This window comes from Equus asinus, chromosome 2, assembly GCF_041296235.1.
Source record: "Equus asinus isolate D_3611 breed Donkey chromosome 2, EquAss-T2T_v2, whole genome shotgun sequence".
Lineage (NCBI taxonomy): Eukaryota > Metazoa > Chordata > Mammalia > Perissodactyla > Equidae > Equus > Equus asinus.
This window is the reverse complement of record NC_091791.1, coordinates 98,457,309-98,484,612: the sequence shown is the minus strand read 5'-3', so window position 1 is coordinate 98,484,612 and position 27,304 is coordinate 98,457,309. Positions and strand designations below refer to the sequence as shown.

General features: G+C 47.6%; 1 protein-coding gene across 2 annotated transcripts in view; it reads right to left on the bottom strand.

Annotated features, from left to right (window-relative positions):
- HOMER2 (homer scaffold protein 2) overlaps positions 1-27,304 on the bottom strand; it is an 85,957-nt gene that overhangs the window by 25,192 nt on the left and 33,461 nt on the right. The window contains exons 1-3 of one of the 2 annotated variants that reach the window (XM_070494474.1): positions 23,431-23,588; positions 15,480-15,636; positions 2,533-2,664 (exon numbers count right to left, since the gene is read on the bottom strand). In XM_070494474.1, the coding sequence (XP_070350575.1) occupies positions 2,533-2,634 (102 nt within the window). In that variant the 5' untranslated portion in view covers positions 2,635-2,664; positions 15,480-15,636; positions 23,431-23,588. Of the gene's footprint in view, positions 1-2,532; positions 2,665-15,479; positions 15,637-23,430; positions 23,589-27,304 lie in introns of those variants that run through there. The other variant, XM_044760657.2, reaches the window with a different exon arrangement.

Sequence of the window (27,304 nt, the reverse complement as noted above, 5' to 3'; positions counted from 1 at the left end):
CAGGTGAGGACGCGACGAGAAGTCGGCAGTCTGCAACCTGGAAGAGGGCCTTCGCCCGAACCTGACCATGCGGGCACCCCAACCTCAGGCTTCCAGCCTCCAGAACGGTGAGCAATCAGCTTCTGTTGTTTCTAACACCCAGATTGCAGTGTTTTGTTGCAATAGCCTGAACGACTAGGACAATGCTCTTCCAAAGTCTCCACCCTCCACAGCAAAGAGAATCCTTAAAACCAGGGGGCAGCAAGGGCTGCTCTCTGCACACCCAGTCACTCTCCTCCTGCAGGCAGCCTGGCGCTTGATCAACAGGCTGAGTGACACACTGATTGGCCTTGGTGCCAGGAAGAGAGGTGCCATGTAGCCTTGACAACACATACTCCCACTGAGTGTCAACTGCCAACAAGAGTGACCCACCCTAAGTCCCCAGTTCTGCCTCACACCTCTTACTGACCAGCCAGCTCCCTGGTGGAAAGCTGATCACATCAGGCTCCTTCTTCAGAGAAAAGAGTGATTTATCCTCATTAGAACAGACACTTCCCATGGACTGTCATGCCCCTGCCAGCCCCAACACCCAGAGAGTGACTCAATGCCTTCTACGGCACACAGCACTACCTTAAACCAACCAGCTCACTTCCTGCAAATGAAACGAAGCACAAGGCTGATCACCATGGGACGCCCTGTCCTCCCACGTCCCTTATCAGCAGAAGCAGCGGCCTTCCAGGACTCTGCTGTGCTGCTGTAGGAACGCCACATCCTCCAGAGCTGCGGGAAGTGACGCTTCTCAGAACCACAGTCCAGGGACCGCGGGATCAGGGATGGAGAGATGAACCCAAGAATGATGCCCAATGACCCACCCTCAAGACTGCTGCTTCCTGCCCCACGTTTCTGGTCCCTGGTGAACTGGAGGCTTTATACCAACGAAAGAACGCTCATGAGAGCGATGTGCAGAGTGCCACCAGACCATTGTGGGTTTCCTGGGCATCTAAGGGAACAGCATCCTCATGGAAGCACCTGGGGACGCAGAGGAGGACAGCCTGTGGGGTGTCCTCTATTAGGGGCTCATTTATGGCTGGGTGTAGGATGGCTGGATCAGGGACTGGAAGCCTCCTTAGAAATGTGTGTGTGTGCATGTGTGTGTGTGTGTACACACGCATATGCACACATGCTGGAAAAATGAAAGGTGCAAATTAGTAGGCTCCTGTCGGTGTGCTTCCTGACTCATCTTACCCTCCCTTCTTTGAAAACCGTCCGCAGGATACACAGGGAACCCGAGCAGCAGAATCTGTACTAAGAAACCCTGCCAAGTTCCCAGGAATCTGGAATCTGTAAAGCCCTCAGGGGATAGGACCACATCTCTGCATGCTCAGTGCCCAGCACGACATCGGCACAGCGGGAGGGCAATAAATACCTGCCCAGCAGGCAGTCACTCATGGCAACAGTCTGGAGAGAAACAACCCTCGGCCTGGTTCCAGCCCTCCCCGAGGCCTGGATCTCCAACTCCCCTGGGATTCCCGGAGCTACTCGGACATTCTACCAGTAAGTGTCTGTGTCATGTCAACTAGCCAGTCTTGCTTTCAACCAAGACATTCTTAATACCTACACGGGGCTCTCCCACCACCCTAAAAGGAAACCGATTCTCGTAAAACAAGCTTTCAGCCCCTTCGACCAACTGGGTGAGGCCCCTCAGAGGCCATCAATTTGTTCCCGCAGATCTTGGGGTTCTCCAAGACTCTACTCAGTTACGATCTGCTCAACACCTTTCTACTCATCCACAGGTGTGGCCTAGACCTCAGAGAATCGAATCAAAACTATGACCCCTCTCCCTAGAAAAAAACAACACACGCACAACACTGTGCGACATTTTAAGGGGCGAGGGGACTCCAGGTTAAGAATGGCTATTAAGGGGCCGGCCCCGTGGCCGAGTGATTAAGTTCGCGTGCTCCACTTCGGCGGCCCGGGGTTTCACCAATTCAGATCCTGGGTGTGGACATGGCACGGCTCATTAGGCCATGCTGAGGCGGCGTCCCACATAGCACAACTAAAAAAATATACAACTATGTACTGGGGGGATTTGGGGGAAAAAAGCAGAAAAAAAAAAAGATTGGCAACTGTTGTGAGCGCAGGTGCCAATCTTTAAAAAAAAAGAAAAGAACAGCTATTAAGCATCACCTTACTCCCTCTCTCTAAGGGCTCGAACCACAGAGTCAGTGACGTTGACGGCTGTCAGAGACGCCTGGGCACAGGGAGCAGAGGCTGACGCGTAGGGAACGATCGACTGGCCAAGCTGCTTCCTGCTGCAGCAACCTCAGGCTCCGAAGCTGCATCTGTCAGATAGGTTTTCCGTCCCCAAATGACGTCACCACTTTCAAGGAACCTGCTATTTCTAAAGGTCGTCTGGTTTGACAGCCCTGCGGTGCCAGAAGGGGTGGAACTGAAGTCTGGAGAGGAATCCTGCTCCATCCCTCAGCAGGGACCACTGAACAAGGACGCCATCCCGCCGTGGCACTGACTGTACTGTGACAGGGACCACGTTACCTTTGTCAGCTGCTGCTCCGAGGAAAACCCCAAACCGAACACGGTGTTGGCTCTGCTGTCGGCCCACTGCCCAAACTTCTGCGATGTTTTGGTGAAAGTCATATTGGGTGTGATTGTGCTGTTTATGATCACCTACAGAAAAACAGCCCAAAGAGGAGAAATTTAAACACTGAATTAGACACCAAAGTAACCCCTTACAAAGTCTTCTGTCAGCAAAGCTGGCACCCAAAACATGCATCCCCACTCATTATATTTGGTCCTTTCTTCCTCTTCTGGCATGTCCCATGCTGAGTCAGATACACAACCATGATAAGGGGTAATTTCAGAGACTTAAAAACAGACAGTCAGCCTAAAATAAGATCTTACAAGTTATCAGTGGGAGAAAGTCTCTCCTAAGCAGAGAATAGTTTCCAAAACTGCTATTTATTTCCCCAAAGCTGCCATGCATCCAACTGCCCTTAATGGCAAGCAATGTCGCACATTCTCTGAAGAACTGCATTGCGTACCTTTTTAAGCATCCGGGGGCACCAGTGTCCAGCTCAAACAACTTAAAATCTCCCTAAGTGGTTGGGGCCTGCTGCTTCCCAACAGGAAGGAAAAGGTGCAGCCCCACTAGGACAATTGGTGGAGGATTAATTTACAAACAGACCGATTATACAGGCATGAGCTAGGTGTAGAGAAACCAAGGGACAGTGCAGGGACCTGGTGCTAGCTGTCACCACTCTTTGGCCTTAAAGGATGAGGGGAATGAAGAGGCTACAGAACAGGGAAGGAGAGAGTCATGGAGAACAGTTGTCTTGACAAGGGAGGTGATCTTCTGCTGAGGGACACACCAGCCAGCACATGGTGACCTCACAGGACGGGGAGCCAGCAGAACAAATACCCTTCCCTCTTTCCCTCTGACCTCCCGCCACTGGGCAAACCCAACCAGAAGCTGGAGGCCCTGGGAGCCCATTGACGTCATCTGCAGGTCAGCCTCTCAGGAACCAGAGCAGGGTGAAGAAGGGCAGAGAACGCGTCTGGAGGGTAAAAGAGTGATATCCCGCACATGGTGCATTCATTCACTCAACAAACATTTACTGAGTAGTTACTATATGCCAGGCATTCTGCTAACCAAAGGTACAAAGATGAGTGAGTCAAGATTCCTGGTCTTCAAGATGCAGGTAGTCAGGAAGAGGACAGACACATGTGAATAAATAATCACCAAACAATTGGTAAGTGTTATAAAGAATCAACAAGAGGCTCACTCTGGCAGAAATCCTTGGAAGTTCTAAGACTCTAAGAAACACTCAAGAAAAATGTCCTTGGAAATAAGGCATTCTGGCATGTTTACTCACAGGCAAGGGTAGCATAACCCACTGACTACTTCCTCATCCAACAGTTTCTGATGATCCGAGCAGGGAACAGCAGCAGTGTAAGCAAATACTCTACAGAGTGAGTCTACTAGCAGTTTTACTTATTAGGGCGGTGTTTATTCTCAACAATCAAGTCAGAATCCCTTTCTTTGAAGTGATACAATAGAGAAGAGAAAACATTTTTGAATGACATAGGCCTTGCTGATCTTGGTAGGAATTTCAGTCCATTATTTTGCTAAAGGACAGACCTTGTGGACACAGATCCTCATCTGAACTAATAAAGAGATGGAGGCGGTCAGTTATAGCTGTCACTGGTAATAGAAGTGTCATGGCTATGTACATGTGCAAGAGCCTATCGAGTTTGCCAATGACGCATCATCTCAAGAATAAACTTTAACTCAGCTGGGAAAAAACTTTTAGGAGTTAATATTAATTGTAGCAACTACTATTTACGGAGTAACTACTATTTATCGAGTATCAATATCAGACTTGTATCAGCTCACTTAAACCTACAACAAGCCTGTGAGGTATGACTTTCACCTTCATTTCACAGAAGGAGAAACTGAGCTGGTAAGTAGCTGAGCCCAGATTGTCTGACTCCAAAATTCGTGCTCTGAATTTCCATATTACATCCTTCTCATCTTAGAACATGAGAACTTCTCTTCTTCCCTCACCTGTGAAGTCCCGATGCCTTCACTGCAGTCCAGGTTTCTCTTCCTCCTTCTCTGATAACTCTTCCACAACTACAGAGTCCATGGGAATTAAGACACCTGATCAAGTGTTTTCCAGATAACTGAATGCGGCACAGTTAGTAAAGCGCTCTGCCTGCTGTCACTGGACACTATCAGGAAATGGGGGCAGGAGAGTGGAAGATGCAGACATAAACCAGGGGCAGGTAAAAAGGAATGCTCTGGGACCTTGGAGGCTGGCTGGGGTCTGGCTCAGTCTTAGGCAGGACTGATGCGGTGGAACCAGGGAAGGCCTAGGGAAAGTGTGTGGCTGGGTGGGAGTTGGATCAGAGTGGATCACAGGATGCCAGAAAGCCAACTCTGGTCATCTCTCATTTACCAGGCTCCTGGGAGGACAAGGCAACGACCAGACCCATCCAGAAGCTTGATTCCTTCTAAATCTTTCTGCTCCTTCACAGCAGACCTGTGCCTCTGAGTCAGCCTCCATTCCCCCTCCTCGAAGTCCCCTTGAAAGGCAGAGGACAGAAGCTCACCAGGGTATGGGACACACCTCTGAAGCTTGCCCCAAACAGGCTGTCCCAGTGTCAGTCAAGCCGGAATAACAATGGTAATGTCCCCTGGCATCTCTTTAGAACCTAACAGTTCCTAAGGTGCTTTTTCATAGTCTTTCATCTTATCTCCATTTTCGCAGATGTGGAAACTGAGGCTCAACAAGGTCAAAAGACTTGTTCAAGGTCATAAAACGAGTAACAGGTTAAAAAGAACCTAACGTATGTATTACTTATACAAAGCAATGATTAACTGATTTCGAGAGCTAAATCTGTATTTAGCCTGCTTAAGGGTTCATTCAGCTGCCTAAATCTGGGAGCTCATCAATTTTGGAAAATTCTCAACCATTCTATGAATGTGGCTTCTGTTCCATTCTCTCTCCTCTCCTTCTGGGACTCCAATTACACATACGCTAGATCTTTTAAGAGTGTGAAACATGATTTATTCTTACCAGTTTTTTACCCCCTGATTCTTGGTTCTCTCTGTTTCAGTTTGGGTATTTTCTATGGATCTGGCCAGTCCACTAATATTGGCTATTGATACACCCAATCTACTGCTAAACCCATCCATTGAGTTCTTAATTTCAGACTTTGTATTTTTTAGTTCTAGAATGTCCACTTAATTCTTAAAAAAAGAAATTCTAAGTCTCTTGGAATATGCTCCCTCCTTTCATCCGTTTTGTCCATTTTGTCCTCTATTTCCTTGAATATATTAATCACAGTTATTTGAAAATCCTTGACGCCAACTCAATGTCTGGCTTATCTTTGAATCTGTTTCTATTGTCTGGTCTTTGTCTCCTGATTCTGGGCATACAGTCTTGCCTTTCTGCATGCCTCATAATTTTTTATTGTATGTTAGAAAATGAGTATAAAATAACTATCAGGGCTCCATGTGATGTTATCATCTACCAGAGAAACGTTCCCCTTTCCTCTGCTAGGTGATAGGGCAGACAGGGAGTCCCTAATTCACTCAGGGACTGAGGTCAGGGCGCAGTCTTCCTCTGGTTCACCCTGTTTTTAGGGCAGGCCCTCTATCGCTTTCAGTTGGGAGCATGACAGGTCCTTGAAAGACTGCAGGAGATTCAGTTCTGTAGCCTTCCAAGTCCATACATCTTCAAGACTGGGCAAATCTTGAGGGAGAAACTAGCCACATGTCTGGGGCCACTCAAGTCTCCAATTTTGTCACTCAAGCTCCAAAGATCTTTGCTCACTTCTCTGTTCCTCAGCTGCTTTCCCCAAGGGAAAATCCAGGCTGGATTTCCAGGCTCTAACAGCTCCCAGAAGCAGTGAGTGCCCCAGGTGAAGAGGGTGTGTAGACGCCCAGTGTCCATTTCCCACTCCCTCTGGGGTTTTCCCACCTTTACTGTTCTCTTTTCAGGCTCTTTGGCAGGTCTTTGCTTTCTAAGCACCCTAAATATGATGGAGATCATACTCTGACTCTCAGAATGTCCAGCCTAACTCTTTACACTGGCACAGACTTGGAATTCAGCAAATGTCTTGTGGGGAAAACCGGTTTGAAACCCCCAAGTCTCCACTTCTGACACTCTAGCCCTGGGCACTGCTAAATGCTCTGTTGGTTTCTCTTTCTCCCATCAGTACCGGACTACCCGGGCCAAGCCCAATCTTCAGCCTGCACCCGGAATTGGCAAACGTTCCCAAGAGAGAAAAGAGCTGTAGATTGTCATCTCTGAGTGGTCCTCGCCTCTCGAGAATTTTAGTCTCCATGGTTTCTACAGTTCTCTGATGCCTTTCAGCTGTATCTATCCAGCTTTTTCTGGTTGCTGTCAGAGGGAACACTGGCCTGCTGGAAATTATATATCTTACTCGAAAGCAGAAGTGCTGAGTCTGTAAAAGTTCACAGAGACACAATTTACTATGCGTCTCAAATGACATTTTTCTGTAATGTTTACGGGAAGCAAGCAACCTCTCATAAGGCCGCTGTTTATATCAAGATGCAAAATTGTACTTCGATAAGCCAATCTAGTTTATTAGTATGACCTCAAATGGTTAGCTAATATTAGCTGCAGATATTCCCCAAATTCTCTCACATCTGGTACCCACTCTAAGCGATGATTCCAGACTTCTAACCATCTGCTGTTTCTTTCTTCCCCTTTTACATCGTGTGTGTGTGGGGTGGGTAACGAAACACCCAGCCTACAATTTAGTCCATGAAGTCTACCCCACCTCATTGCCTCCAGTCTCACAAGAGAAGGGTCCATTCATCTGCCCAGAACTAAGGCTGCCCTGGTGCCCTAGCTCCCATCTCCTCACCTCCACCTCTAGGATGCCCCTCCTACCCACACCACTGCACTGGGCACTCACCACCTTACACCCAGAGCAGACAGAAGGTCTATTCACTGCTGGAACACAAGGCGCTCGTCTTGCAGGAACTCTTCTTCAGAACTTTGCAGTGGGGGTGCCTTTGCCCCCTCATTCCCTCTGACATGTCTGCTCTACTGGGGTATTGCTTTGATCCTGGTTCAGCGCGGCTACCTCCCGCTCTGTCACCAGTATCGAGGCATCCAGGGATTTACCAAACATAGCTTAAAGGATCCCACAAGCTGGAGGTCAGCCAGGAGGGAGAAAAAGGAAAGCCTGCTCCCTTCACAGTGTTGCTCTTGCAATCCCTCAGGCTGGCTCCCTGCAGGCTTTGCAGTGCCCTGGCAATATCCTGACAGCTTACCAAAGGCTCTGGGACTTCTGGAACTTCCAAGAACCAGAGGGGAGGAGGAAAGGGGAGGGGACAGAAGAAAGGGGAAGGCAAGCCTTATATTTGTAAAATGTCCTACATTGCCACGACTCACCAGAAGTAGCTGGTCTGAATAATCGCAAGGCCGTAACAGTAAACCCATCTCTACGACTAGTGAGAAAACTGACTGCTCTCCCAGGAGCTCCAGTGCACTGACCTTCTTGAAAGCAGCCAGACCGAAAGCAGGAGCAATCACACCATCAAAATGGTCAACCCAAAGCCTTCTCCCTTCATTTCCCACTAACATGGGAACTCCACCTGTGCTACACCGGGCTCAGCCCACCAGGATGAAGTCGTCCTGCGAGTTAGGCAGATACAAGCTTCTAAGGATACGCTCCTTCTGTTTCTGCTCCTCTCAGGCCCCCAAATCACTTCTGGCTCACTGCTCTGGTACCCGGAGTCCACCTGAAGGCTTCTGTTTCTCTCTGAGGCTCTGATTCACTTCTGACCTTCACCCACCTCAGGCATGCAGGAAGCAGGGAGAGAAAGTGGACACACATGACAAAGCCTTTTACTGCTCTGGGTCTGCGGTGGTGAGTGCCCGGAGCAGTGGTGTGGGCAGGAGGGCCGTGCTGGGGGTGGGGTGAGGAGATGGGTCGGAGGGCACTGAGGGAGGCTTAGTTCGGGTAACTGAATGGACTCCCCTTGTGAGACTGGAGACAATGAGGTAGCCTGAGTCTGACGGACATATACTAAAAGCTCAATCTCACTAGCAACGTGGAAACTGCATTACCACTATTACCGTTATATACTCACCAAATTCAAAATATGTCTGATGACACCAAGGGTTGGGGTGAGGACATGGGGCAATGGGAGCTCCCACATTGGTATAATCACATGAAAAACAATGTGGCTTTCTCTGATAAAGTTTAAAATGCAGCTTCCCTACCACCCAGCAATTCTACTGAGTACATATCTGAGAGAAACCTTTGTGTAGGTACCAGGAGAAACGGACAAGAATGTTCACAGCAGGAGTGTCTGCAGAAACAAACGTCCACCAGCAGCAAAATGGGTAAACTGGTATAGTCATACAATGAGAGACTATCCAGCAGTGAAAACGAACCAAGGCTCATGAACATGGAGGAATCACAAAACTTAACATTGGAAGGCAGTCAAAAGGTACAAACTCCAGTTGTAAGACAAATAATGTAATAACTAGGGATGTAAGGTACAACATGGGGACCACAGCTAACGCTGCTGTACGACGTATAGGAAAGCCGTTAAGAGAGGAGATCCTAAGAGTTCTCATCACAAGGAGAAATTTTTTTTCTCTTCTTTTATTGTATATATGAGATGACGGATGTTAACTAAACCTACTGTGGTAATCATTCCACAATAGAGTATGTAAATCAAATCATCACGTTGTACACCTTAAACTTACAAAGTGATGTATGTTAATTATTTCTCAATAAAACTGTGGAAAAGAAGTTAAGCAAAAAAATAAAAAGGAAGTCACGAAAGGAGACACACAGTATGGGTCTCCAGTATGATTCTATTTATATAGAGGTCAAAAACAGGCAAAACTACACAATGTATTATTTAGGGCAAGGGTCAACAAACTATAGTCCTCAAGCCAAATTCAGTCTTTAGTCTATTTTTGTAAATAAAGTCTTATTGAGACACAGCCACACCCATTCATTTACATATTGGTCTATGGCTGTTTTCTCGAGACAAGAGAAAAGTTGAACAGCTGTGACAGAGGCTGTACGGCTCATAAAAAAAATTACTATAAGGCCCTTCAGAGAAAAAGTTTGCCAATCTCTGTTTAGGGATATATACAGACACAGGTGGAAAAACTATAAAGAAAAGTAAGGTAATGCTTAACACGAATTTAAAGAGAGTGACAACCACTCACGGGGTGGCCAGGAGGAGCATATAATTAGGGAGAGGCCCAGAAAGGGACTTTCGAAGGATGAGTAAAGGACAGACTTCCTCAACTGGGTGGTGGGGACAGGAGTGTTTGCTTTATTATCAGACATGAAATAGTACAGAGAAAAGTTAAAAATAAAGTACACAAAAGTATAACAAAGTTGTGTAACCTTCAGGAGGAGCAGAGGCTTGTGAAAAAAGCAGGTGGTGGCCTGCACACGAGGACACTGGGAAATCATCTTGCGGGTAGAGGAAGTGGCCGGACCTGTGGGTTCCGGCCTCAGTGGGGAGGGGGCTCAGCAGACTACAGGGTGAGCAGTAAGGGGGTTACAGTGGAGGATGTCACCAGCAGGAGGAGACAGAAGGACAAGAGAAGAGGGCTGGGCAGAGGCTGACTTAGGCAGCACCAAGAAAGAGCCATGAAGGGGCGCAGAAGGCATGGGGACAGTCAGGAGGGAACAGGAGGAACGCGGTCCTGAGAGTCGAAGGCAAGGGTATGGGGAAGAAGGGTAGAGACTCAGCAGGATGAGACCCGGCGCCTCCCTGGGCAGTGGGGAAGGCGAGTCTGGGGGGAGAAAGGGAAGCCCAGAAGGTGCTTTATCTGAAGCATCCTGGGGCATCAGCTTTAATGTGGGCTCCCGGCTCCTGTGCATGCCCCGTTCCTCCTTCGTGAATTCTCTCTGAAACTTTCATGGAGGAAAAAAAAAAAGACTCCCCAGTCAAAAACCCAGTTCCTGCAGCTCACTGGAACCAAGTTTTCAGAAAATACAGAAAAGCACATGCAATCACGAGCTCCCTGGAAGAAGCAAAAGGCGAAGCTCCTCCAGGCTCCAGGCCTGCGCTGCACCTCAGAGGAAGCTGCTCATCAGAAAATGGGAGACAGGCGTCTGGGCTTCCCCTTCACGGAAGGTCTTTCCCAAACCCAGGGAGAAGGCCTTTGGAGGAACTCGGAAGTTCTCCACAAGAGTCTGGGGCCAAGTTACAGCAATTAAAAGACACGCTGCCTGTTTCCAGAGTTGGTATTAACAGATGCTTTTTTCCTTTTTTTCAAACCACAGTCAGGGAAGCAAAGAAACCAACATTCATCGGAACCCTACTGTGTGCCGTGCTCCTTCCGCACGCTCACTTCCTTAACAGGAAGCGCTCTGTTTCATCCAAAAGAGAAAACTGGAATGGCAGGCGGAGGAGGAGACCCTGACTGTGTTCTTGAAAGCAGTTTCACATTGCCAGGAGAAAATACCAAACGAGTCAGGGTTTCTGATGCTCATATCCTCCGAACCGTCACAACCAGGCAGTACTTGCTACACAGCGGGTGCTGCTAAATATGTGTGGAATGGATGACCTCTAAGGCCTCTTCCCAGATAGGTTTCTGTAATCCTATAAATAACTCAGAACGAAGGGCAGCAGAGCCATCCAGAGCGCCCGGGAGAAACACCTGCTCCAGGCAAGTCTTGTCCACGGGCACAGGTGACTTCTCCTAAGGATGGCAGTGATGAACTCATCTGCAGAGTGCCAACAGCACAATGAACTCAAGTGCTGGGGTGGCTCCATTAATAAATGCTCTGGAAATAGAGTTCCTGTACAGTGGAGTTGGCTGTTCTGCCCAAATTTCGCCATAAATCACATGGCTGTCGGTGTGCGGCGGCTCACATCAGCGCTTCAGGGAGCCGGGCCTTGGGAGATGCCCTCACGGGGCTCCCATCTGTCCACGCACAGGGCTGACCTTGGGGGACATCCTGAGCTTTTGATCCTGTTTCCCTCTTGGCAGTGACTCTATCCCTGCCCCCAGTCTTTCTGTGGACATGCACACCTGCTGCAGGCCTGGAGAGCAAGTACCCAGCCTGACATCACCCACTCGCTCCCCCACCCACTTCTGTGGTGTTGCCCACTCTAGCTTGGTGCTGGGACTTCAAAAGCAGCTGGGCCTGGACCCCAGTCTTCAAGGAACACAGTCTCCTGGTAGCCACATGCACAGAAACGGGTCCACATAACCCCCTAGGGTTCAGGGAACGCCGGGGCAACGTGCCTCAGTATTCCCACCACTCATGTCTTCAGCAGCAGCTGGGACGGACACATGAACTATTTCCCCTGAGAAGGAAACACCTTAGTGTTTCAGGAAGAATGAAGAACAGGTCTGAGCACAGAGTCTTCCTATGATGAGCAGCACCAGTGGCTCGTAGGGGAAGGAGAAACGTCTCATGCATCTTCCCCAAGTAGAACAGGACAAATGCTGGACGGGGCAGAGGGGCTTGCTGTGTCCTGCTGAAGCTGCTGGCTGCACCTCCTCCTCTGTGGGGAGCCTGTGCTCTGCGGGCTGCCCATGGCTGACTCACTGGCTGAGAGTCTGCAGCGGCCTTTGCTCACAACCACCTCCAAGCCCCTTCCACACCAGCAACTTGTTACTGAAGCCTGTCCACTCCTTCACCTGGGAGGGGTCCAGCAGGCTTCCCCTTCCAGCCCACCACAGCCTCCTGCTTTGCGAGGGACCCACAAGCACCAAGCAGAGGCTCGAGGTCACGGATGTGTTGTGTCCAGGCCAACAGAGAGAGGCAGGACCCGAGCCCTAGGCCTGCCCAAGGTCAAAGGTGCAGCCCATGAACCAAGACACAGCCCCAAAGGCTCAAAGCACCTGACCATGTGTCATCTCAGGTTGGATCAGCATTTGGGATCAAAGGCCTAAATCAAAGTGGGGTTGTCCCAATGTGGTGGAACACAACGATGGGGAGGCCAGGGGCGGGGCTGTGGGTGGGCAAGGGCAACAGACAAGAGCCCTGTAAGGGGAGGTATTGGCATCAGCTCGGCATATGGCGCCCTCTCCCAGTCCCAGGAAGGAAGGAGACCCATCTGGATATTCAGGCAGGGGGGAAGCTGGGGCTGGGGAGATGAGGAACTCGGCCATGGGTAGGGAGGGGGACTGCATGAGACCAGGTGACAGCAACAGCTACCACCATCCTGGGGAAATCACTGTCCTGGGGCCCTTCTCCGTGCCCCACCCTACCTGTGGAGCAGCCCAAGGCACAGGATCCCACCTAGACCTGTGCTGTTGGTTTTACACTTTGCTCACCAGCTTGAGGGATGGTCCAGCAGGGCTGGGTGGCGTTGGGACCACTGTCGGGTGTTCTGTGCTCCAGTTCTCAGGGCAGGAAACTTGCCCCCAACCCTTGGCCCCCAAGTGCCAGTCACAGTCATCAAACCACTGAGACTCGTCCCCACCCCCCACTCCCCTGGACCTTCTGCTCCCTCATGGGACACCTCCTTTTGCAGAACGAGACCCTGCAACAACTCTGGTGCCCCAGGGGTAAGGCAAGAGCTCGGTGGGCTCCAGGACATCAGGAGGCCGGCACCATAGGAGGAGTGGCCTGAGACTCTCGGGCTCCGTCTCGGAATTCCTGTGGCGCCCCATGGCCTGGGTTTCTGATTCCCACTTTTCAAGTAACTCCATAACTTGATGGAGCCCCACACGGAGCCTGAAGTAGCTCTCCTCTGCAGCCAGGGGTTAGCCCACCCTCCTACACCCACCTGATTTCTTACAGCTGGCTCATTTGGCTTGGACCCCACCACACTGTCACAGCCTTCAGGAGCTGCAGAGCCATACAATACAGCAGCTGACACCTTGACAAATTACTAAAATCCCAGCTAATAGGACTAAAGCACTTTCTCAAAGGAAGTCGTTTTATCTATGTTTAAGCCCAATATATCCTCGGATAACTCAACTGACAAAAGCGCAGACCCATCTCAAGGATGGGAGATGAACTGACAGACTCTGTAGATAAAAGGAAGCAGGTCAGTCTATTCACCACCCCTACAGAACATCCTGGCCAGAGCTGAGGAGCTTCGAGCTCCACAGCACAGAGGAGGGAAATGGTAATTACAACTGGGCATCACCACGTCTCCCAGAAGACAGAAGACAATGCAGGCGCCTTTCAGAGATTCTCTCATCGCCGATTCGTGCCAGGTGCTTTCATACTCCCTTACTGGTCACCAGACCCTGCCACATCTATCCTCCTGCCGGCTTAGATGAAAAACCAGTTCCTGTGTCTCCTTAGACATGTTTGCCAGACCAGCTGTTGCCACCTGGACACGGAAGGAGATGACACGCTGCCTGCATGACATCATGGCAAGACCTGCGCCTCACCAGCCGGGGGGAACCTACTCCAACCCAGAGCTGGCAGCGGGGGTCTGGAACACCGGTACAGGCCCCAGCCCACTGAGCCTCACCGTAAGTGGGAGCTTGGCCAGGTCCCAGCCTCTGCATGACCTCAGCTGTACACTCAGGACTTCTGGGCTCCCCTCCCAAGGAGGAAGAGGTGTAGCGGTAAGGGGAAGGAAGAGAAAGAGGATGAGGGGGCCAGGCTGCCTTTGTGTGCAGTCTCCAGGGCGCCGAGAGAACACGGCTGAAGGGAGAATCCTGCCTGGAAACAGGGAGATCCCGAGGCAGCAGCAGGCTCTCACGCCCTTCCTGGGCGCTCTCTCAATGGAGACTTCTCCATCCTCTTGCTTTGCAGTTGTGGGGGCTGTGGAGGAAGAAGCCTACAACCAGGCCCCAGTCTACCGCCCGGCCCCTGATGCCCCTGCTTCCCACTGCCTAGGAGCGCTGACCTAGGGGCAGAGGGCAGGAGGGACTGCAGGTGGGAGAGGAGGTGGCCAGTCAGAAGGCTACTGCAAAAGTCCAAGTAAGACTGTACTGAGACAAGAGTTATGGCCTTCAAACGAAACATTAGGCATAAATGTGAGACACTTGAACGCAGATTCGTTTGACCAACTAAAAAAGGAATGACGCTGTGCTCTTCTGTTCTCCTTTTTTCTTTTTTTAAGCCCAAATGATTGGGCAATGAAAATGAAGAGGCGGTTTAGAGAGCAAATAGGTAATACAGCTTCAGATACATTGAATTTCAGGTGACAGCAGACAATCCATGTAAAAACGTCCAGCAGGATGAACACAGATTAAAGACAGAAAAGAAATTATAAAGCATCGTCTACTATTTTTTTTCTTTTGCAAACCTGGCGATAATTCTATTGATATCCCTTCTTTATTCCACTCCTATAATAAGGTGGCAAAAATATCGAGGAAGACAGCAGAATAATGAAAGTATCAGGAAAAAAGTTATTTCAGGAAATACTCTAAAACCATTTAATAAAATTCGACTCCTGCGTCTAATAACACCGAAACCAGACTACATATAATACCCAATGCTGCCAAGGGTACACTAATCTGGCATTCTCACACATGCTGGAAGAAAGAACACTTTGGAAAGCAATTCGGTAATACCCATCAAGAGCCATAAAGTGTTAATATCTTGACCTATAATATCACTTCCAGGAATCTACCCTAAGGAAATAACCAAAAGAAAGCAATAGGCAGGTGATGAACAAAGGAGGGTATCTGTTGCATGAAGATGGTCATTACCTGTAACAGTCAAAAATTGGAAGCCACTTAAATATCTAACCGTAAGGGGAGAGATTAAGAACATTATAGGCCCTTGGTGGAATTATTACACAGGCATAAAATGCCATTTTATGAAGACAATGTGTTAACAGGGAAATCGTTTCTTTTTTTCATTTGTCATAACTTTAAATGAAAGAAAGAAAAGCAGCATATGTATTTATACACGCATTACAACAATTAAGGTGGCAAGATTTGGGGTGCATCCTTTTCCCCACACTTTTCAACAGATTGTATTGCTTTTGATGAAAAGTAAGTGACCGTGAATGTTAACATCAGCCGGCGGGGTGGTACCTTGGCTCCGTCCACACTGATGATCCGATAGCTGTTCCTGGTGACATCATAGAAGTAGGACACCGTGACGGCCTGCTTGCTCGCAGGCACCCAGTTCTTCTTGGTGTTGGGGTCAATCTGGAAGACATGTGCTCGGGTGGTGAAGATGGGCTGTTCTCTGCCAGAGGAGAGACGGGCGTGTGAGTTGATCGAACACGACTTTATGCATAATTTATGACTTCTAAGCCACCTACTGCCCCCAAAGATTTTAATAGCTTATAGGGAAAGATACATATGCATGAGGACAATTAAAATAAGAAAAGGGAAGAGAGAAGGAAAAAGGGACACCACTTGGGTTACTGAAACCCAACACCCTGAGGCTGCAGGGCAATTGGCCTAAGGAGCAATTTGCTTAAAATGCAGCTGGACTCCTTGTCCAATGTTTTTGCATCCCGTCAAGTGTCTCATTCTTTTCCTGAGATCCTGTGGGCATTTTTAGGATTTTGCAACAAATTTATCTTTGGGGATTCTGCAACAATTTTAGGATCGTGCAAACCATCTGTGACTTCATATTGTATTTCTGTTAAGTACTCCTCGAATTCGCATTTTATGAATGATGCATTCATTCATAATTGACTGAGCCTTAAAGTTTTATGTTTCCAACTTATAAACCTTTTGAGTTTTACGTAAAATTCATCAAATCTATCTCTGTTGCTATTCTGGACTCTGTATTGTTGCTTTTTCACTCCACATGCCTGTAAATTTTTATTGTGACTATTAGCAAAATTAGCACATTATCTATGTTTCTTTTTGTTGAGTGGGGAATTAATTAGATTTTGACAATAAGCATTAAGAAATAAGGCAGGTGGATAAAAATTGTAATGGATTTCACTGCATTTCATATTTTAAGGGAACTACTTCACAAAGTAATACAAAATGAATCAGATTCATTACAAAATAGACTTATTTTTGAAGAAAGGGCCTTCAGGAAAACTGGCTCAAAAATCCTTTAAAGTGTTCAAAATAAGATAAAATAGGAAAAAATGGCACCAGGATGTACAAACAATCCCATCATTCATAAAAATGCTACAGATTTAATAAGCATTTATTAGAGATAAAAAAATGAAGTCAAAAGGTAACTTAGACAAATTAATTTTTTTAAGTCCTTACAATGTCAAAAGAGATGACATAAAAGGATACCCAAGTGGATACAAAAAAATCAAAAGGGGGGCTGGCCCGGTGGCTCAGCAGTTGTTTGCCCGTTCTGCTTCTCGGTGGCCCAGGGTTCGCTGGTTCGGATCCCGGGTGCAGACATGACACCGCTTGGCAAAAGCCATGCTGTGGTAGGCGTCCCACGTGTAAAATAGAGGAAGATGGGCATGGATGTTACCTCAGGGCCAGTATTCCTCAGCAAAAAGAGGAGGATTGGCAGTAGTTAGCTCAGGGCTAATCTTCCGCCCCCCCCCCAAAAAAAAATCAAAAGGCAAAAGTGAATTTTAAGTTCTGGTCTCTAGATGGAGTGGTTTAAGGCAGTCTTTGAATGCATCCCGACTACAGAAGGCTAATTATGGGAAAGAAAGCTCTTTCTTAGGAGAGAAACTTTTTCCTAGAAAAGCAATTTACTATTTCAGCCTTACGTAAGGGATAGTGAACAATACCAAGAATACCAGCATCTGCCATCAACTGTGGTTGCAGAGAAACGCAGAAACCTTTTTCATGACTATTTCTCCAAATGAATAAAAATCAAGGGCATGCTCTTCATGCCACCAAAATGCAACTGTTTCTAGAGGCTGGCTTTCCAGAAGAAGGGACAAAGGCCAGCATTCCCTACCTCCTGAATTGTCCCTTCTAGACCCTGGGAGCAGGAGAAGTGACTCCGAGGCTATGGATTACAAGGATGTTTCCTTTCTGTCAACACAGATCAAGTTCGCCCACCCATTGAAGCTCAAACTGACACCCTTCCAGTGGCAGGGCGACAGCTGCAGAAACAAAAGGAGTATTCTCACTGTAATTTCTGGCACCTGTTGTCACGAGAGGCCAGGCTGTGGAAGAGCATGTGTGCACATGAATACGAGCCCTCCTAATCAACTCCAGATGGGGACGTCTCACATCTGGATGCCCCAGCTGTGCTCCTGCCAGCCCAGGCACCCTGTTTCGCTAACCATCTCAGTACACCACCATAAAGGAAAACACTCGCTCACATGGTATTCTCCTGCATCTGTAAGAGGAGAGAGTGACTGAAAGGACAGCAATGCAGAAAGGGATCCAAAAGAATTGAATTATGCTACAACCTCTGCCCTCCCTGTGCAGAGCACTAACAAGCTGGGCAGGGGTCCACGGGGCAGGGAGGGGCCCTCCCCGAGGAAAGGCTGGCTTTCAGGCCTCATGTCCTCCACATGAGGCAATTGGGTTTTCGCCCCCTGAGACCAGTGTCTCCCAAACCTCCAACAGGAAGTAGCTGGGGCACTTAAACTAAAAATACAAGTTCCCAGGCCCCAACCTAGCCCCCAGGACCCTTGCTCTCCAGGGATGGGGCCTGAGAAGCTCTATTTCTAACAAGAGCTCCAGGTGAGTTTTATCCTCACGGAAGCTGGGGAGACTCACATTAGACATCATCAGAGGATCTAGAAAACAATGGAAGGGACCCCTCCAGCCGGCATCTCTCCTCCAGAATGACAGCTGACTGCGAGTGACAGATAATGACTCCAGGATGTCCTCCCACAGCCTGAAGGGGACAACATTGGGACCAAGAACAGGATCTTTGGGTGCACAGGATGGGGTGAGGGGTGAGATGAGGCAGAGGTGCTCTGGTCAGGACAGAGGACAGCTTGTGATGGCCAAGCAGCAACCTTCTGGAAGTACTCGATGTCCCCAAAGCCAAGAGGAGTGAGTGAGTAAAGAAAGCGAAGCCAAAGGAGACAGAGGATGAGGGACAGAGACAAGAGAGGATGGTGGAGCTCTCTGACCAGGGATGAGCAAAAGCAGTGAGTCACCTGCTGGACACATTCAGGTCAAGGGAAGCATGCAGACACAACGGCCCATCTCCAAATCCGCCTGCTTGGCTCTGGGGATGGACCGAAGCCACCACAGGTTGCCCTCAAAACCCCAACTGGAAATACAATTTGTCGGGAGAGCATGGTGGGCTCAGCAGGCCACACTGTCAGTGGCTGCAGCCCTGGTCACCATAGTCAGGCCTCTGCAGGGGGAACTAGCTGCTCCATCATGGGGAGAGGAGCCCAGGAGGAGAGCTTCAGGCACTCCTGCCAGCCCCATTCCAAGGGAGGGCACCCCAGGGGAAGCCAGGGCCCTTCTGAGGGCAAAGACCTGTGTTCCTCAGTCCTGAGGCCCCAAGCAAGCCAGGAAGGACCTGCGCAGCCAGTGTGGCAGCAGCTCTGTGCCCAGGAAATGACCCAGAGGACTAGGGTATCCACATGAGACCAAGTTTGATACCACTGGGGGCTCAATTTTATTCTTCTAAAATCTAATGGTATTTAAAGAAAAAGCAAAAAAAAAAAAAAAAAAAAAGACAAGGATAAAAAGAAAAGCCAGTAGCTTATATTTACTGACTACTTACCATTCCGCCAGCCTTCACATGTGACCTCTCATTTAGGATCACAAAGAGGGACAGGGTCGTACAGGTGGGGAAATGGGGGCTCAGGGAGGCCAAGGACCTGCCTTGGATTACAAAGTTAGCAAGTGGCAGATTGGCAGATCTGAGATCTGAAGTCAGTTCTAAGTGACATGGATGGACACCCTCCCTCTTAACCATTATGCTATACTCTCTTCCTAAAATAATAGCTGCCTATAGGAGGCAGCCTCTGATCTGTCTCCCAATGATCCCCACCTCCTGGTGCTCACATCCTTGTGTAACACCCTCCCTCTGAGCATGGCGGGGACCGGGGACTTGCTTTTAACCAACAGAACGTGGCAAAGGTGATGGGGAGTCGCTGTGCAAGTAGGTTACATAGGATTGTGACTTCTGTCTTGCTAGCAGACGCTCTTGATTGACCCTCTCTTGCTGGCTTTGATGAAGCAAGTGGGCATGCTGGGGAGACCCAAACTGCAGGAACTGGGGGTGGCCCCCCGCCCCCAGCCACCAAAGAACTGAGGCCCTCAGTTCAACACACCTCGAGGAACTGAAATTTGTCAACAAATGCCTGGAAGCTTAGAAGTGGCTCTTTCCACAGCTGGGCCCTCAGATGAGACCCCAGCCCTGGGTGACACCTTGGTGACACCTTCTAAGAGGTCCTGAAGCCGAGGACCCAGCTAAGCCACGCCTCCACTCCTGACCCACAGAAATGTGTTTTGTTTTAAGCTGCTAAGTTTGTGGCAGTTTGTTATAAAGCAGTAGATAACTGGTACACTGACCTTCACAGAAAGTTTACTACCCACCAAGCAGACTGTATATATTCTCATTTAATCCTCTGGACAGGAGCGTGAGTGGGCAGCATTACCCGCACAGAAAACCGAGGATCAAAAGGATGATTTCAGGCAAACCGGACAACAAATCTTCACATCTTTCTGGACAAAAATCAGAGTACTCTATCAACCTTGCCACAAAATTCAAAAAGCAGACCCCAACTCTGAAAGAGTATCCTGCCTCACCTGAGAAAGGAAAAGAGTTGGAACTAGGACACAGAAGTCAGTTTCTCTAAGTGTGCAAATCGGTATAAATAGAAAAATTCAAAAGAAGCAAAACTTTCCAAGCCACGAGGCCACCGTTCCCTCCCAGCAGGGAAAAGCTGAAAAGAGTACGTGTCAAAGAACCGAGACTACCTTCATACCCAATTTTATTCTCTTCCTTTGGTGCTCGATGCTTAGGGAGTCCATCTGAAATAGACTCCCATTCTTTCTTCAGTGCTTTAAATAGAAAGCAGATGTTTCCGGATGGCAAAACGTTTCTTGAGGCAGACAATATAACCTACTGTTCCCTTGCACAGTCATTTTAGAGCTGAATAAACACCAATTGCCGCTCATTGAACATATTTTGGAACCTGACAGTAATTGTCCCCAAGAATAATTAGACACTCTGTGCAACATATGTATGTTTGGAACATGACAACCACTCAGCAGAGAGACCATTCCTGCTCTGAATGATTTTTGGCTCCATGGAAAAGGATTCTGCAGAGAACTGGCATGACTACGCTTTGCAAAAAAAAAAAAGAAAGAAAGAAAAAAAGAAAAATGATGTTTTAATTTATCATAATCCCTCACTTGCAATGCTTCGCTCCAGGCTTTTTCTGATATGAAACCGTAAAACTTCACAATTCTTAATATTTCTACTTCTATTCAGTTTGAATGAAAACAAACATTCAGACATTATTTTCTGCCATTTAAACAGGGTTTCAAAGTCTCATAGGATGCCCTAACTCATTTATCTGCCTTCAATCTTAAACTCCTTCAAACATCATTCCCACAGCACCAAGAGAATGGTCTTCCTCCAATCCCAATGGGTAATGCACCACCCCCACCCAGCTTCAAAGCCTTTCATGGCTCTATCCCCCACAGGACCAGCCCCAGGCGCATCAGAATGATCCTGGCCCTGCCCCCTCACCAGACAGGCTTTGCTGCTTTTCTGTTAGCACTTCCAAGTCACCTGCATTTTCACATGATCATGCACATGCCCCTTACTGAGCCTAAAACATCCTTCCCCCTTGGCTGCCAGAAGAGTTCCTATTAGCCTCTCAAGTCCCGCCCTAGCATCCTGAAGATCTAACCTGTGCTCTGAGGATGCAGGTGCTGGACCGAACACCTGTCACAGAGACCAGAAGCATGGGCTCACCTGGCTCCTAGCCCTTGGTCAACAGGCCCCTAAGCTAGCAGGATCAAATCCCCAGTGCCTAGGACAGAGAGCTGGGGAAAAAAGGAGATACGGACAAAAGGTTCTTCTCTGTAAAGAATCTAACTCATGAGCAAATAGTGGTTGTACTTTCATACAAAATCCTCCATAATAAAGTTACCGTGTTTGCAGGCAATATGATTGCACTTGTAGAACACCCAAGAAAATCAACTGAAGAAGTTAAATATGAATAATAAAATTCAGTAAGGTGGTTAGGTACAAAATTACTAATAAAAAATAAAATCAATAGCCTTCCTATATACACAAACAAACAGAGAGACAATGTAAGGAACTTTTTAAAGATCCCATTTATAGGGGATGGCCCCGTGGCCGAGTGGTTAAGTTGTCGCGCACTGCTTCGGCGGCCCAGGGTTTCGCTGATTCGGATCCTGAGTGCAGACATGGCACCACTCATCGAGCCATGGTGAGGCGGCGTCCTGCATGCCACGACTGGAAGGACCCACAACTAGAGATACACAACTGTGTACCAGGGGGCTTTGGGGAGAAAAAGGAAAAAAATAAAATCTTTAAAAAAAAAAAAAGATCCCATTTATAGTAGCAGCCAAAAAGATACAATTTATAGGAATCTATTTAAGAAGTGTGCAAAATCTGTATTAAAAAAATAAAGATAAGACCTGCTAAAGTAGACAAAAGAAAACTTTAATAAATAATACATATCCTGTTCTTAAATGGGAAAAGTCAGTATAAAGATGTCAACTATTCTTGAATTAATAAATACATCTGACAATACAAATATCAACAGGATAACGTTTAGAACTAGACAGGGTTATTTATAGGGAAAGCTTAATATGTGAAGACAGCCAAGAAAATTCTGAAAATGAAGAGCAATGAGGAGGTTTAGCCATATCAGACATTGAAATATATTATTATAAAGTTATAGTAAATGAAATGAAGTATTAGCAAATAAATAGATTGAAACAGAATTCAGAAATAGAAGCCCAAGGAATTAAGTATATGATGCAGGTGGTATTACCCATGCACGGGGACACAGAAATCATTCCATAAACCCTGTTCTAACAATGGATGAGCAATTTGCTGGGGAAAACCCACACTGGCTGGACCGCAGGCAGAAGGCCATCTCCTCACTTGGTCTGAGCCCTTCAAGTGGGTCACAGTGGACCCATTCTATTAAAGTTATTTCCACCTGCCCCAAAACTGCTCAGATTAACCAACCTGATAAATGAGAGACTTCACCTAAGTCACATTTGTCACAAATCCTCCTACTCCACTGACTGGGGATTCCCTTTTTGGGTCACATTTCCAACAGGGAACGGAACAAGGCAGGCATGAATGCTGACAGGCCTCCCAGATGACACTGCCTGGCATTCTAGAGGGCTTGACGGGTTTTCAGGAGCTCTCAGCGCACATCCTTCTGTGAGTCTCCTGTGACGTGAGTCTCACTAACCTCCGGGACTGGTTCACAGGCTGAGGGCCACCCCACAGGCCTATCGGTCCGTTCCCATGTGCTTTGGGGAAGGGTCCATACTTTCCAAAAGGGGTGGTGGGTTTGGGGCATCGGGTGAGGGTCCCGACAGTCAGAAGGGGGAAAGGCAGAGTTTCAGAAAAGCAAAACTAGGATGGAAGGCAAATATTTGCATGGGGTGGGGCGGGGGGCTTTTCTGAGGAAGCAGGATGGGTAAACGGATTACAGGAGGACGAGACCAAGAACAGGATCGAGAGAGAAAACACAACGAAACTCTCCAGCAATACTGCAATGCCATCTCATGTTCAAACGGCACCCTTTACCACACACAGAAACCCTCTCCACACACACAAGCCCCTACACCCCAGCCCAGAGCCCAGCAAACAGGCGAGAGGGCATTGACTCTAGACCCGAGTGAGCGGTGAGCTCGGAGACCAGCAAGTGCTACCTGTGGCTACAGGAGGGGGATGGCAAGAGATGAGGCCCGAGGGAGGGCGAAAGCCAGATGGTCACGAACTCCAAATGCCATGCTGAGGAAATGGGTCTTTATCTTGGGGGCCACCATCTCCCAACCGTGCTCTGTGGAAAATCTATGTCAAAGCCATTTTCCCTTTCAAATACATTCCAAGAAATATAGGAAAAATGTTAAATGCACTTGGATAGTTGTTCTCATAATTATGTGATATCACCTTTAAGAAATTGTGTTCTCTAGCCAAGACTGCTGGGAGATTCCATAGAAGCTGTGTGACACACCAAGGTCCGTCATTCGAGCCGCACACAGGCATGTGACTCGCACGTACACACTAGGCATCGTGTCGATGGGCACCTTCTCTTCCTGATGTTTCATCTGTGGAAGGGATCTTGTCTTAGGATTTTCACATACATTCATGATTTCATTCCTTATGTGGCATATTGAACATTTATGCTAAAAAACTCATTCCCCCTGAATCAATGATGAAAAACGGGAGTTTTAAACAAAACAACAGTTTTATGAGTCACATACCGTGAGCACCAGAAGCCAAGAATCAGAATACAGCCAAGTGATGATTTCTAAAAAAAACCAGGTGGCAAGCTGCCCAAGTAATAAGGATTAATGATCCCCAGGACAGCTAATTCAAGAGCACAAAGTATTGCCGAAGGAGCCGTCTGAGCTCTTCCTTTTGCTATAACATGTCTGCGCACAGAGATTTTCCTATTACACTGCAATGAAAACAGAATAAAGAAGACTTTATGCCATACCTGATATGAGTCTATGACTTGGCAACATCATTCCTAATACCAACCAGACATGATTTCCTTAGAGGACTGGAAAAACAATGTTCTCAATTTAAAATGTTGAGGGCTTCTGTATTCATCTATAATAAAAATAAAACGGGGAAAATGAGGAGTGACTGCTAATGGGTTCTGGGTTTCTTTGAGGAAGAATAAAAACGTTCCAGGGGCTGGCCCTGTGGCTGAATGGTTAAGTTCGTGCACTCTGCTTCGGTGGCCCGGGGTTCGCTGGTTCGGATCCTGGGTGCAGACCTACACACCACTCATCCAGCCGTGCTGTGGGGTTCCACATAGAAGAGCTAGAAGGACTCACAACTAGGATACAACTATGTACTGGGGCTTTGGGGAGAAAACAAAAAGGAAGACTGGCAACAGATGTTGGCTCGGGGCCAATCTTTCTCACCAAAAAAAGCAAAAAAAAAAAGTTCTAAAATTAGACTGTGTTGATGGTCGCACAAGCTCTGAATATAGTTAAAAAAAAACCCAAAGAGTTGTATATTTTATATAAGAGAATTGTACGGTATGTGAGTTATATCTTAGTAGAGCTGCTTTTTTCCCCCTTTTGTCCCTCCAAGATCAAATGTGGACAAGGATAAGGGGAAAACAAGGCTCGATGAGTAAGTTTTCTGGCTTGGGCAGTGGAGAGGACATCTGGGTCACTCTGAGTGGGCCTTGCCTATAGACCATCTAGAGATGTTGGAAGGCAGGTGCGATCATCCCTTTTTGGGGTGACACTGCTGGGTTAGAAGGCTACACTGGGGAGCCCATGGCAGCTGTTGAGTAGAAATCACAGACAGATGAAACCACTCAGGGCGAGTCAGCAGGGAGAAAGGAAGAGAGAGACGACAGAAGCGGAGAGACAACCAGCACAGGGGCAGGAAGAGGAGCTGGGAGACAGCGCTGGAACTCAAGAGTCTCAGGATCACTCAGTCTGACGGATCGTTCCAAAAACCACGTGACTACGTGTTATCTTTAAAGGCACTGCTTCACCCTGCCTTTCCTGGGAAAGGACAAGTGTGAAGAGTCTCTGACACATACACATGCTGAAAAGATGTAACAGTCCTCATTTTGTCTCAGGAACATAACAGGGTTTGTTTTAACTCTAGTTTCTGTCGGGGCTCTTTCTACCCGTCAGAGACAAGTTGAAGAAGAGGAGGGCCGTTCCCCAAAACTGTGCTGTTTCTCTTCTTTAAGACTAAGGAAGGAACGGGGTCAGCACCCCGGAATAGTGGATGCGCAAGGTCCACAAGTCACTTCACTCTGTGAAGTGGGGACATTAATATAATCACCTCAAGGGGCTGTTAAGATTAAAAGTGATAGGGGCTGGTCCAGTGGTGCAGCAGTTAAGTGCACACATTCCACTTTGGTGGCCCGGATCCCAGGTTCGGATCCCCAGTGTGGACATGGTGCTGCTTGGCAAGCCATGCTGTGGCAGGCATCCCACATATAAAGTAGAGGAAGATGGGCACGGATGTTAGCTCAGGGCCAGCCTTCCTCCCCAAAAAGGAGAATTGGCAGCAGATGTTAGCTCAGGGCTAATCTTCCTCCAAAAAAAAAAAAAGATTAAAAGTGATAATGTGTACAAAATGTTTTGTTCTTAATAGCAATCTGTTAAAGGAATATTATGTTAATTATAGGTATAAGATGCCACTGCAGGGAAGACTGTCCCTTTTCCACCTTAGACAGCCCCACTACTCGCCCAAAGGCAGTCTAGCTCTCTCTCCCTGTTATCATCAGCCAATTAAAGAAAAAATCTTCAAAAAAGAATAACTGTATGATTTCACAATTTAAAAAAATTTTTCAAAAATTTAGAAGTCTGGGACTTGTTTTCTCCTTTACTGGTAAATTAGAACCAGTTGTGGCAAACTGGTTTCGAGGCTCACTTCTCCCTTCTGAGTTCCCGGGTGGCAGCAAGGGGAATTCTAGTTCAAGTTCTAGAAGCCCAGGCTTGTCAACTGTACGGCTACTGCTCGGAATTTGGGTTTGGGGGGGAAAAGCTATTTTTGTTTTCCTAAGAATCACTCTTGTTTAAAATTAGAAGTGCCTGGAGTGAAGAGGCTGGTAACTTGCCAAGTCAATTGCAGAAGGAGCAAAACACAAAACAAAGGTGCAGACGAACCTCAAAAGAGGACTTGAGAGGCTTGTATTACACTGTCAGTTGCTCTCTCAGGCTAAGTGACATTTCGTGTGTGTTTTACAATAAAACTTTATTTGTAAAAACAGGCAGTAAGGATAGACTTGCCAGATTTGGCAGAAAGAAAATAGAAGACTTCCAGCTAAAATTAAATTTCATGTAAACAATGGACAATTTTAAAACTGTCTTTATTAAGTTATAATTCATACACCATTAAATTCACCCTTTTAAAGTATACAATTCGGTGGGTTTTAGTTTATTCAAAGAACTGTGCAACCATCACCACTATTGAATGGATACACTACATTTTGTTTCTCCATTCATCAGTCGACGGGCATCTGTACTATTTCCACCTTTTGGCTGTCATAGGTAAAGCTGCTGTGAACATCTGCACACTTGATTTATGTGGTCATATGCTTTCTTGGCTCTTGGCTATACGCCTAGAAGTAGAACTGCTGGGTCACATGGGAACTCCACGGGTAACTTTTAGCGGAATGCCAGGTGGTTTCCAAAGAGGAAAGGCCATTCTGCATTCCCACCAGCAATGTATGAGGGTTCCAACCTGTCCACATCCTCGCCAACATTTGCTATCGTCTGTCTTTTTGATTATAGCCTTCCCAGTGGACGTGAAGCAGAGACTAATGGACACTGAACTTAGCACATCTCCAGAGGAACAATCTTTACCTACCTGAAGGTGACCTACACCCCAAATAGATAGACAGAAAGTGTCCCCACTCTGGGCCTCCACTCACTTTCCCGGGTTGCTGAGGCCCAAGGAAGGAACCCCACCTCACACTAGGTGCCTATTTCAAGGTCTCTTATTAACAGGGGAATTTTTTAAATGCCTTAATAAATATCGAAAACACAGAGAACTGGGGTTTAGAAAGAAGCAAGAAAGGAGTCTGGTAAATAGCGAAGCAAGTGGTTTTGATGTAAGGCAACCTTGGGACAAACAAGCAAATCTGCAGACCATGGGGGAGCCACATTTCAAGGCCTAGGAAGATGCCTAGCGGGCTCTGCCATTCTGCATGTCTGGAGCGGCCTGGACAGACTTAAAGCTCAGTATCCCTGTGCCCTGGCTCCCCAGGTGCTTATAGAAGCCCTCGGCACCCAAGGATCACATCCATTTTGCTTACTTTCCCTCTAAGATACTCTGA